Here is a 13,600-nt window from a genome sequence, read left to right as displayed (position 1 = left end):
AGAAAATAAAGTCTGTCACTGTTTCCATTGTTTCCCCTTCTATTTTCCATGAAGGGATGGGACCAGATGCCAATGTCTTCGTTTTTTGAATGCTGAGTTTTAAGCCAGCTTTTTCACTCTCCTCTTTCACCTTCATCAAGAAGCTCTTTAGTTCCTCTTAACTTTCTGCCATAAGGGTGGTATTATCTGCATATCTGAGATTATTGATATTTCTACTGGCAATCTTGACTCCAGCTTGTGCTTCATCCAGCCCGGCATTTCTCATGATGTACTTACTTGGCATACAAGTCAAATAAGCATGATGACAATATATAGCCTTGATGTACTCCCTTCCTAATTTTGAACTAGTTCTTTGTTCCACGTCTGGTTTTAACTGTTGCTTCTTAACCTGCATACAGGTTTTGCAGGAGGCAGATAAGGTGGTCTGGTATTCCCATCTCTAAGAATTTTCCACAGTTTGTTGTGATCCACATGGTCAAAGGATTTAGCACAGTCAATGAAACAGAAGTATTTCTGGAATTCTCTTGCTTTTTCTATGATCCAAGCGCTAGTACCATACAAATGGCACGTGTTCTCATTAGTAATAAGCTTTTTAAAAAAATTTTTGTTGGAGTATAGCTGATTTACAATGATGTGTTAGTAACAAAGCTTTAATAGATGATTTCTCTCCCAACTAGCCCAGGAATAAAATTCTATGGAAAATAATCTTCTATGATGATTCCACAATTTGTGCTTGCTAAAAATCACTGAACTGGAAAAAAATACATAATAAACTTATAATGATAGCTGAAGATTATGAAAATGCTTATGAGGTATACAGATGTGAAACTTGTTTTTTGATCTTATTTTCCCATTTATAAGTGAAATTCAGAATGACTACATTTTTCTCTTCCCAAAAACTTTGAATGTCTAATCTGATGATTCCAGAACTTGTAAGAGTTACTTACCACTGAACTTAATCCTGTCTGTAGTTCCTAGGAATTAAGTGAGGTTTTGCCAAGCTTTTAAACAGATAAGTACTGTGAAATTAATATTTTTAGGTTCTTTGGTTTTACGATGATATTGTGTGGATGGAGACTGATGAGAATATGGCCAAGCTAAGAGTATTCAAAATTAGTGTTTCAAGCTGTCTCCTTAAGCCAGAGATCTGGGGTTTGTCCAGGAGTTCTTTATTATCTATATACCCTTTTAAATAAAAGGAGTTATTGACACACCAGTTGTTGCAGAATAAAACTGAGCCATCATTGATTTTACAGTCTATCATGGTCATCTCATACCTACCCACTTGCAATGTGTAACATCCTTCTGGGTCCTGATAAGTATTGACAAACACTCTCCCTTCTCCCTAGGGAACTATACATTCCAGGTCTCACAAAAGTTGCAAGTGAACCACTTAACAGTAAACCTTTCCACTGGGAACATAAATTGCATTTACTACCATTATTATGTAATTCAGTTTTACTATACTCATCTATTACCTGAGATTTGTTTTCTTGTGTTTGTAAATGGATGTGTGAAAGCTGTTACTCAATTGTCTCACGCTCTGCTACAGAGTTTAAAAACTTGGGGCTTAAAAGAAGAGGGGCCTTAAATTGTCTTTGATTGCCTTTATATCTGCAGGACACATTAGCAATGACAATATTCCTTTCTCCGTGATAAATTTTAAGGTATTTCAGTAGTGAAGATAAATATTTCACTTCCTTTGCTTATGTGAACTCCTGCTTTTTGCCTTAAACACTTAAAGTATTTGTTGGCATACTCTGTGCAGTGGAATAGGAATCAGAAACCAGACAAATTCAACTGGCCATCTCATTTTGGTATCTCTGGGCTAAAGATGCTTCATCTGTAAAGTAGGAATGCTAGCAAAAAAATTTCCCTGCCCAATTGTTTAAGTGAAAAGAAATGGGAAGCCAGATGGGATTAAAGGTATTTATGTACTTGCATAAGCTCTTTCAGAAGAAGTTTTCACAAAATAATTTATCAAGTAAATGTATTTTGGAGCAAATTCCAGATCTTCCTCAACTTACAACTGAGGAATATACTCACTGTAAAGTGAAAATATGGTTAAGTTGAAAATATACTTAATACACCAAATCTACTGAACATCATAAACCTAGCCTGCCTTAAGCATGCTCAGAACACATACTAGCTTACAGTTGGCCAAAATCATCTAACACAAAATCTATTTTATAATAAAGTATTGACTATCTCATATAACTTATTGAATATCAGATTGAAAGTAGAAAAGCAGAATAGGATAGTTTTAAGTATGTTGGTTGTTTATACTGGTGGTTGCCTGGGAGCCCATGGCTGGCTTGCTGCAACTGTCCAGCATCACAAGAGAGTATCATACCACATATAGCTAGCCTGGGAAAAGATCAAAATTCAAACCTCTAAGTATGGTTTATACTGAATGCATATTGCTTTTCCACCATCACAAAGCTGAAAAATCACTAAGTGGAACCATAAAGTTGGGGACTGTATGTATGTAATTTAAATGAAAATGCTCTAAAATAGAGAGAGACTTCTACATTTGAACATAAGGTTGGAGTCACATGTAAAACAATAGTATCTGCACCTGAGTCCTTATTCTTCAGTATCGGAGTATCCGAGCATGAAGAGTATCCATAAACCTCAGCATTACCAATTATCCTACTCTGCCTAGACTAGGCACTTTCCATTAGTTACTTCCAAGTCTCCCCATGAAATTGAAGCACAAATTGTTCAAAGTTACAAAGTTGATAAAAAGTGGTGCCTTCCCATACAGCATGTCAAGAACTGCTGAGTTATTTACCTTGGAAAGAAGACTATATAAAATCTATCTACTGTATGTCTTTCCAATGATATTAATTCTTTCTTTCTTAATGTAACCCTGTACATTGCATAACCCAGAGGCTGTGTAGCTAAGCCAGCCTAACAGTCTGCAGAGGCAAGTTCTCTGAAGTTGTGCAGGTTCCCTGAATACTGAAACCAATGAAGGCATGGTCTGATCCTGCGCTTTTGTAACATGTACATCTGATTTCCTAATTTTTAAATAGTAATGACTATGTTTTCAAAGAAGCTGTTTGGTTAGGAAAATGACATTAATTTGAATCTAAAGAAAGAAGCAAACAACTGTGATTAACATTTTTTTTTTTAAAGTTTCTGCCTACCTAGATGAAAAGAAGGTCTTTTGAAGGGCAAGTGATTATCAGGCTACTTGAGAAAATACTGTAACTCCGTCCCTGTCTGAGGGTACTGCTGATGTTGGCTTCAAGTTTGGGCTGTCATTTATTCATTCATAGCACTATTAATAAGTCCCTCTTTATGCTATTTTCTAAGTATTCTAACAACTAGGCACGTGTTCCATATTCTACATCCATCCACTTGCTGGGCTGCTTATGGCATCTTTGTTGCTGCTGATTAGCTCTCTTAGCAGGGTGCAGGCTAATATTTAATAACTGGCTCTCTGAAAAACAGAATGAGTCTGGATTTGTCGCATCTGCTGATTACTGTGGTGGAAAATATTCCCAACAGGGTGACATCAAATATGAAGCCCTGAAACTTGGATAAGAGAAGCAACGCACACCATTAGCTCTCAGGACACAGCTCAGCTACATTACTTTCACACAAATGGTTTTCACATTGTGGTCCCTGGCCCGGAAGATCAGACGGAAACGAAGTGAAAACTGGGACTCATCTGGGATCTGAATCACAAACTAGAGGTGGAGCCCAATACTCTGTATTTTAACATACTTTTCAGGTGACCGTGGTGCAGGTTATGTGAAATCAATTGCTCTGCACCAGTGCCTATATGCAGGCCCTGTCAGCAGTATACATGTCTACAGGAAATCATGTAGGAAATATAATGAGGAAATGTGAACACCACTTTAGTTCTACTGGAAAAGAAACCAGTACTGCACCTTGGTTTTCTTAAACACGCTTACAAGTTGTTAATTACTACCTCTAAACATATTTCTACGAAATAATGGTTCTCATGTTGATTCATTTGGGACAATAATTGACATCTAAGATCAAAAATTTTAAACCCAAAATACACTACAATAAAACAATATTAATGGATGCCAATTTCCCCTAATTCAACAGATTTCATTTTACTAAAATAAACAAAATCCATTTCCATTAATGTAGAAAATTAACTAGGTAATTGAAATGATGCACCTGGTGTACAAAATTATTCCCATATGTGATGCTCCCATAGCACATTAAATAATGCATAATTTGGGAAACAAAGTCTTACCGAGGTATATTTCATATAACATAAAATCATGCAATTAACTGAACTCAAGTTCTCCAAGGTAAGAATAGGTAAAAATATTCCCTTTTAAAACATTAGTATAACGTATATTTAATAAAGTTATATAAAGTGGAAACACATCAAGATTTGAAAAGTTAATTCAACCAAAGAAAATATTTATTAAGCCACTTAGGTGAAAGCTGATGGCAACAGTATTATTGACAGGCTTTGCTGTAATGATGGAGATGTGGTACTTTTTATCAGAGTGCATATTCTTATAAGGCCTGAGCAAGGACAGAGGCATTTAAATAAATGCTAGAATATTAGTAAGAGCAGAAATAGGACTTTGGACAAATTTCAAGTTGAAGGTGAAAGAAAGAAAAGGTTAAGAATAATTCATTATACCTACGATGACCAAGAAGATGGTGATGCCTCTCAATGAAATTAGGAATGTATCAGGGTGAAGCGAAGGAAATGAAGTTAGTTCTGGACATTCTGAATTTATGATCCCAACAGCTACCATCACTTATTATTTGGTATGCATTATAAATACTCCACATGTATCAAATCATAAGATTTTTACTACAGTCCTACAAAGATGAAACTATGATTTATTATCTCCGTTTATCAGGTAGAACCAGAATTTGACTAAGACACACAGTTAATAGACAGCAAATCTGGGACTTGAATCAAGGCAGATTGTCTTTAGAGTGCCTGTTCTTTTCCATTATTCCAGTTTTGGTTTTGAGTTGTAATGATGTTCAAATGGTTCAAAAATCAGAATGATATAAAACTGTACTTATACACCAGTTGTGACTCAACCACATTCTTTCCTCTCTATCCCTAGTTTTTTCTTTATGAAAGTACATGGAAATAAAAATACAAGGACACTGTTCTCTACCTTACTTTGTTTTGACACTGCTCTCTACCTTTTTTTCTTTTGAACTGAGCAACAGACCTTTAAAATCTTTCAGTATCCTACATAGAGAACATTTGCATCCTCTCTTCCCCTCCCTTATTCCTTTTTCCTTTTACAGTATATTCCATTGTGTGGCTGCCCATAGTTTATTTAGTTAGAAACTTGGGTTGTTTCCTAACTTTTGTTTTTAGAACCAACACCACAGTGAATTACCTTGTGCATATATCATTTCTATGTCTCCAGGTATATCTTTTGAATAAATTCCCAGAAGTGGGAAAGCTATTTCCAAATTGCCCTTCATAGAAATTAAAAACATGATATACTTCTAGTGTTAATGTCTGAGGATAGAGGATGCACTTTTAACTCTTGCTGCACTCCAGGAAAAGACACAGAAAGATTTTCCTCTATTGTTAGAAGGGAGATGATAATGAAGACACAGTGAGGGAAGAGTGAGGACAGAGCTAAGTGTAGAATCAAATGCTCAAAGAGATTTTATCGGGTAGGTACTATATTATTGGAGAAGGAAATGGCAACCCACTCCAGTACTATTGCCTGGAGAGGCCCACGAACAGAGGAGTCTGCTAGGCTACAGCCCATGGGGTCGCAAAGAGTCGGACACAACTGAGCGACTTCACTTCATTTCACTATATTATTACTTACAGATATGAATTTTAAAGCACAGAAAAATTAGTATTATGAATTCTGAAGCACAGACAAATTAAATACCTTGCTACAGTTTATATATAATTGAGCAAGCCTAGATCTGAACACATGTCTTAGCCACTATGATTCAGTTCGGTTCAGTTCAGTCGCTCAGTCGTGTCTGACTCTTTGTGACTCCATGGACTGCAGCATGCCAGGCTTCCATGCCCACACCAGCTCCCAGAGCTTACTCAAAATCATGTCCATTGAGTCGGCGAGCCAACCATCTGACCGTCTCATCCTCTGTTGTCCCCTTCTCCTCCTCCCTTCAATCTTTCCCAGCCATCAGGGTCTTTTCAAATGAGCCAGTTCTTCGCCTCAGGTGGCCAAAGTACTGAGTTTCAGCTTCAGCATCAGTCCTTCCAATGAATATTCAGGACTGATTTCCTTTAGGATGAACTGGCCCGATCTCCTTGCAGTCCAAGGGACTCTCAAGAGTCCTCCAACACCACAGTTCAAAAGCATCATTTCTTCAGTGCTCAGCTTTCTTTATAGTTCAACTCTCACACTATGATTATTATTTGTCAAAAACTAGATTCTCCTAAGCTGTTGAAATAATTTAATATTCTTAATAGTGTCTATGTCACAGGAACTTTTTTCCTACTTATTTGGGATACTACTATATTCATATATATGTGTGTGTATATTATCTATATCAATAGATCAATAAATTAATCTATGTATGATCTCTCTATTCAAATTCTTGGTGACTGTTGCGTCGTTTCTTTTACTTAAAAATAATGCAATATTTGTTGATTGTTTTGACATAAACTTAAGAGCAAGAAATAAACAAATGTTATGTTTTCCCTGGCCCTCATAACAGATGTCTCCATTAGGTGATCTTCAAGCGGAAACCTCTACTTCTAGTTCATAACAAAAAGTGTGTGATATGATACTATTCTTTTTTTATAGATGTTACAAGGTATACTCTATTGTTAGGCAAAAATCGTAATGAACATAAACTTGTAATAAGTTCTTTAGAGTAAGTCCTCATTTGGATATAATCATTTGGGTTTTTATAACTCATCTAGAAGCATTTTAAGTGTATTTTATGTGAACACTAACTTTAATAAGCCAACTCCAGGAACTTTTACTATAGTTTCTGAGAGTTCTATGCTGTTTCATTGCATAAAACAAGACAAACAAACAAAACACCAAAAATGAACCATAAAATCAATATTATGAAATCTTTTTAGGAGCCGAAACAAATTGAGGCTATAAAATTTAAGACCTAGCAACATTTAAAATATTGGCACTAATTCATCACCATTTAGAAATGAAATAACTATTGTAATCTACTTGGAAACCCATAATTATGTGTTTGTTTCCAGGCTCTAAATATTCCCAAGTGGCTTAGCTTACCACCAAAAAGACTTATTGAATTCCATTCATGGCTACAAGTGGCATCTAATTTCCCAGAACCATTGTGAAAGATTAAATAACATGTGACGCACATGGAAAATATATAAGTATGATGTCAGTAACACAGAGACCGGTATCTCCATTTACGTCTCAGTTAATGCCCACAAACTTGGTGCCCAGTGCGTTTGGTCTACAAATGTGTTTTGTTTGCCACAAATGGCATTTTAAAAATGTGAATCATATTTAAGGAAGGAAAACTTTATATTTAAAGTGTTAATTTTTTTCTTGAAAAATCAGAAGCTCTGGCAAAACCTGGGTCCACATTTTCACATGGCAGCATTCAGGGAGACCCGAGTAGACGAGGTCTAGTCCTGTTTTGACAAACATTTGCTTTTAGTTCACTCTGCTTACAACCATGCCTATTATAGTGCCAACACCAAGGCTGTTTGTAACACAGAAAAGCTTCTCTAAAAGGTTAGAATATTTTTAAGAATAAAAGAATGAGCGCACATATCATTTGCTTGCAATTAGCCCACTTAGTTCATTTAAGTTATCCACCTGGAAAAACTGACTGCCTATGAATTTATGACCCTGCTCTAAATGGTGGCACTTATTTATACATGTGAAGAAATAAACTCGATATCAAGGTAGCTTGTCTGCCAAATGATTGGTGTTGAGACCCAAAGGAGGGGCTCTGAAGGTTATGCAAAAAGCATACTTTGAGTAGTGTATCCTCCCCCATTCACATATCAGTACATCATTACCCATTCAGTATATCATCAATTCGTTATATTATTAGAAACTTCCAAAATGAATGATGCGATTATATACATCTTGGAGGTGTCCACGGGCTTCTTATGTGTAAGCTTCTTAAGGGCAGGAACCCTGTTGCTGAAAGCTTAGAACTGTGCCTCACACACATCAAATGCTCAATAAATACACATTGCATGAACAGTAACCTTAAATTTTTCCCTATACTGGGTATCCTGCATTTCTTTCTCTAGAGTTACTCTCCATCCATCTTCTCCCTGAGCTGAGCCCTGAGAAGCTCATGTGTGAGCTGCATTACCGACATCAGTGGGTGTTTGATGTTTTCTGGCATCTGATTGGCCAGAGAGAAGCATGGGCAGGAGGTTGTTGGGAAATCAAGTATTTAAAACCCTGATTCCTTCCCCGAGGCTTGACAGCATTCCTCCATTGAAGGTGGAGGTGCTTCTTTCTCTCCGCAATTCCTTTTCTGAGCATTGATTTCCATAACTGCTGTCTCCCCTCTTTCCTTCAAGCCCCTGGGCAGGAGCAATATCCTGAGTTACTAACTTCAGATCACTCCACTGTCCCAACCAATCTTTGTAAATAGTTATCTAATAAATCTTTCCTCAATTATCCAACTTGAGTATGCTGTTATTGCCAGGCCTCTAACATGCTTACAAAGTCTGCTGTGTCAAATTATTCCTTCCCTCCCCATAACACAATAATAGAAGGAAGCAGTTCTGCATGAAGCAGCTGTTTTCACCTTTAGCAGCAGCCGAGAGGTCCTCACCTGTAAATGGCAGACGCCGGGTGGGAGCCGGTGTCATAGCTGGCACGAACTCGTCCTCGGTAGAGTTCTACAGCGATGTGGTCCTTATCACCCTTATAGAGGAGGATTCCACTGTCTTCATCTGTGGCAATCTGGTGGGAAGCAACCTCGACATCAGTAGGATGAATAGTTGTTCATACATACTTCATTAAGAAGAAACAAGACTTCCTAGTGAAGAGGCTTTAGCCTAGTTTATTTCTTCCTTACGGGTCTGAGAAAATACTAATACACACTGAAATGATTACTTGAAAGATGACCCATTCCTGGATTACTTTGTTATAAATAAATTCATAAAGAGCTTCAAAACGTTTTTTGAATTCATAAACACATATTCACTCTCTTCCCACGCATATTAGCAATGTTAAAGCTTAAAGATTCATGTCCTATGAAATATGCAAAAATAAGGACATTACACAACTTATACTTCAGAAAATTAAAATTGAAAAATATTTTCCATATCAAGTTCACAGTGCCTAATGTGAATCAAGTTTCTCCTCTTATATATTAAGCTCTATTGTCTCAGTCAACAGTGATAAAATCTAATCAGGAATAAAATGGTCACATTTCCTTTTCGTTAAAAAGAATAATAAGAAACACTTAATATGCTTCAAGTAAAAAATAAATAAATTTTAAAAAGGAACCAGTCCCCAAAGAAAAAAAAAAAGAAACTCTTAACATTACTGAATGTGCTTAGAACTTCCTTTGTGGGATATTTTCACTTACCTGTTCGTTTTGCTCCTGTTATGGATTTTTATTTTTGAGGTATATGTGAAATGCGATTGTATTGAGCACAATGGATTTTCACGTTGCATGTTAAATTATGCCATGATTGGGGGAAATCTTTGTTTTTATTCTGCTTTCTGACTTTTTCAGGATTTTAAGACTTAAGCCCAAACACCACTGGGTACTTCTCATAACAACCTGGGTGGCAAACGCTGGAAGTTAGGGAGGCAGGCTTATTAAAGAACGTCAGCCTGCCTTCCGGGGTCCCATTCCTCGTGACTTCTTAAGAAGCCTTGGCCCCTTGCTGGAGTGCCAGGGTAAAAGAAATAAGGAATAGGGTCACAGGAACGTGGCTACACACATTTGAATGAAAAACATATTGAAATATCTTGCTGAACAGATAAAACAAACATGCAGCCCCAATCTGCCTCATGTAAATTTATGACCCCTAATCTAGCCTAGACTAGAGATCTCGTCAAGAAAATTAGAGCTACCAAGTGAACATTCCATGCAAAGATGGGCTCGATAAAGGACAGAAATGTTATGGACCTAACAGAAGCAGAAGATATTAAGAAGAGGTGGCAAGAATACACAGAACTGTATAAAAAGATCTTCACGACCCAGATAAGCACGATGGTGTGATCACTCACCTAGAGCCAGACATCCTGGAATGTGATGTCAAGTGGGCCTTAGAAAGCATCACTACGAACAAAGCTAGTGGAGGTGATGGAATTCCAGTTGAGCCATTTCAAATCCTAAAAGATGATGCTGTTAAAGTGCTACACTCAGTATGCCAGCAAATTTGGAAAACTCAGCAGTGGCCACAGGACTGGAAAAGGTCGGTTTTCATTCCAATCCCAAAGAAAGGCAATCAATGCCAAAGAATGCTCAAACTGCTGCACAATTGCACTCATCTCACACGCTAGTAAAGTAATGCTCAAAATTCTCGAAGCCAGGCTTCAGTAATACGTGAACCGTGAGCTTCCAGATGTTCAAGCTGGTTTTAGAAAAGGCAGAGAGGAACCTGAGATCAAATTGTCAACATCTGCTGGATCATCGAAAAAGCAAGAGAGTTCCAGAAAAACATCTATTTCTGCTTTATTGACTATGCTAAAGCCTTTGACTGTGTGAATCACAATAAACTGTACAAAATTCTGAAAGAGATGAGAATACCAGACCACCTCACCTGTCTCTTGAGAAACCTATATTCTGGTCAGGAAGAAATACTTAGAACTGGACATGGAACAACAGATTGGTTCCAAATAGGAAGAAGAGTACATCAAGGCTGTATATTGTCACCCTGCTTATTTAACCTATATGCAGAGTACATCATGAGAAACGCTGGGCTGGAAGAAGCATAAGCTGGAATCAAGATTGCCAGGAGAAATATGCAGATGACGCCACCCTTATGGTAGAAAGTGAAGAGGAACTAAATAGCCTCTTGATGAATGTGAAAGAAGAGAGTGAAAAAGTTGGCTTAAAGCTCAACATTCACAAAACTAAGATCATGGCATCTGGTCCCATCACTTCATGGGAAATAGATGGAGAAACAGTGGAAACTGTGTCAGATTTTATGTTTTGGGGCTCCAAAATCACAGCAGATGGTGATTGCAGCCATGAAATTAAAAGACACTTACTGCTTGGAAGGAAAGTTATGACCAACCTAGATAGCATATTAAAAAGCAGAGATATTACTTTGACAACAAAGGTCCGTCTAGTCACGGCTATGGTTTTTCCGGTGGTCATGTATGGATGTGAGAGTTGGGCTGTGAAGAAAGCTGAGTGCCGAAGAAGTGATGCTTTTGAGCTGTGGTGTTGGAGAAGACTCTTGAGAGTCCCTTGGACTGCAAGGAGATCCAACCAGTCCATCCTAAAGGAGATCAGTCCTGGGTGTTCATTGGAAGGACTGATGTTGAAGCTGAAACTCCAATACTTTGGCCACCTCACGCAAAGAGCTGACTCATTGGAAAAGACCCTGATGCTGGGAGGGATTGGGGGCAGGAGGAGAAGGGGACAACAGGGGATGAGATGACTGGATGGCATCACTGACTCGATGGACATGAGTTTGCGTAAACTCCGGGAGTTGGTGATGGACAGGGAGGCCTGGCATGCTGCGATTCATGGGGTCACAAAGAGTCAGACATTACTGAGTGACTGAACTGAACTGAACTGAATGTAGCCTAACCTTGTCTATAGGGGTCTGAAAGACTTGCTCAAAGGTAAATGGTGACTTGGTAGAAATACTTAAAATTTGAGTTTGTAAATTCAATTGGAAGTTAAATGACACTTGGCAGAATATTCTGTCAAGGTGTTTTCTGTCTCATTTGCGCTCTTGTCAGCTGCAGATTTCCTAAGGAAAGCACCCCACTCCGCCCATCTTCCCACTGTAAAAAACCTGAACCGCAGAGCCACAGAAATAAATGAATCAAATGGCACTGTGCGTGCTAAGTCACTTCAGTTGTGTCTGACTCTTCGCGACCCTGCCAGACTCCTCTGTTCATGGGATTGTCCAGGCAAGAATACTGTAGGGGTCATCATTCCCTCCTCCAGGGGATCTTCCCCACCCGGGGATCAAACCCGCATCTCTCACATACCCAGCATTGGCAGGAGGGTTCTTTCACACTAGTGCCACATGGCAAGCCATTACCTAAGCACAAAATAAAGATATTTTGCTGCTCTCTTTCTCAGTGTGAGTGTGTGTGTGTGTGTGTCTGTGTGTGTGTGTGTGTGTGTGTGTGTGTGTGTATTTTATGTGATCAAGTAGTGAATAAAAATACCTGGTGTCCATTTAGGTTTGACAGACAGAAATGTTAGAGAGGCTAACAGGAACTTTTCACACAAGCAGCATTATCTGTCATTGTGCTATGCCGTATGTAACTGTCCGTTTAAGAAATAACCTCACTCACAAACCGCCAGCACATTTATGCTAGGAAGCACTGATTTCGGATGAGATCAGCTCTTGGTAGTGGGGGAACCTTACCTGAAGAGTGATGTTTGTTTGAGGCCGGACCTTGGCGGAAGGGATCTGAAGATAAGACTCTTTGTTTACAAAATTCACACTGACCAGTTTTTCACACTTTTCTCCCTGGTAGCCAGGCAAACACTGGCATATTGGCTCATTGATCCTGATGATGCATTGAGCTCCATTCTGACAGTCAAAATTATCACAGGGGCTGGTACGAGGGAGAACCATGGGTGGAGAAAACTCACAAAACAAGCCACTGAAGAATGAACAGAAAAAAAAAGACATTGACTAGATGTTACTTAAGTGCCAATATGAATTGAGTCCTAGAATACTTTGAATACAAATATTCACTTGCACTGTTACCTGTAGCCTTCAGGACAGGTGCAGGTATAACCGTTCAGCGCATCGGTGCAGTGGGCTCCGTTCTTACACTTGTGATCTTGGCAGTCATCGAAGTCGATGTCACAGTGTTCTCCTATGTATCCTGGAGTGCAGTCACATCTGTTTGAACAAGCAGGTAAATAGTTTCAAACCTCATTGAGCCAAAATGAGCACAACAGTTGTATCTCCTCTAGGAAACTGGTACTGTCTTCGAAAAAACATTTAGAACAGGCTTCGTAAAGCCTAAACATTAGCAGATGCCTAGAAAACAGTACTGATCTGCAAAGCCTTCCACGTTTCTCACTGTGATCTCTCAGAGGAACAGCAATTTCCCCTCTCAGATGACAGCATGCTTCCACAATCCAAATAAGATTAGACTAATTGCACCGGGCTTCACTCTTTCCTCTTTCCCTTCCTCCCTCTCTTCCCTCACTCTATTTGGCTATGGTTTCCTCTATTTCCAGCTAATTCATCTGAGTACTGACATGATAAAAGTGTTGTGTTGTAAAACGTATTAAGAACCTTAAGCAAATTTTTAAGAACAATTAACGTTTTTAATTTTCCAGTGGAGACTGGATACATTTTAGAGTAAAGTATAATATTACAAAAAGCAAATATATTAGCATTAGATACTCTCTAATTCATCATGAATCCAGACTACTGTTAGGGCAGAATGGGGGCTGACCTAACCGGGTGGAGCAGGGAAGGTGGTACTGAATTCCTGGGACCCAA

At 38.4% G+C, this 13,600-nt stretch overlaps 1 protein-coding gene across 2 annotated transcripts in view; it reads right to left on the bottom strand.

The window, feature by feature from the left end:
* The window catches only part of SLIT2 (slit guidance ligand 2), a 387,270-nt gene that overhangs the window by 14,089 nt on the left and 359,581 nt on the right, over positions 1-13,600 (bottom strand). For both annotated transcript variants that reach the window (XM_065907114.1, XM_065907115.1), the window contains 3 exons: positions 12,851-12,988; positions 12,503-12,743; positions 8,761-8,891 (listed from right to left, as the gene is read on the bottom strand). In XM_065907114.1, the coding sequence (XP_065763186.1) occupies positions 8,761-8,891; positions 12,503-12,743; positions 12,851-12,988 (510 nt within the window). The remainder of the gene's footprint in view (positions 1-8,760; positions 8,892-12,502; positions 12,744-12,850; positions 12,989-13,600) is intronic.

Source organism: Muntiacus reevesi, chromosome 16, assembly GCF_963930625.1.
Source record: "Muntiacus reevesi chromosome 16, mMunRee1.1, whole genome shotgun sequence".
In the NCBI taxonomy this organism is placed as follows: Eukaryota; Metazoa; Chordata; class Mammalia; order Artiodactyla; family Cervidae; genus Muntiacus; species Muntiacus reevesi.
The sequence above is the reverse complement of the archived record's forward strand: the minus strand, read 5'-3'. Positions and strand labels throughout refer to the sequence as shown.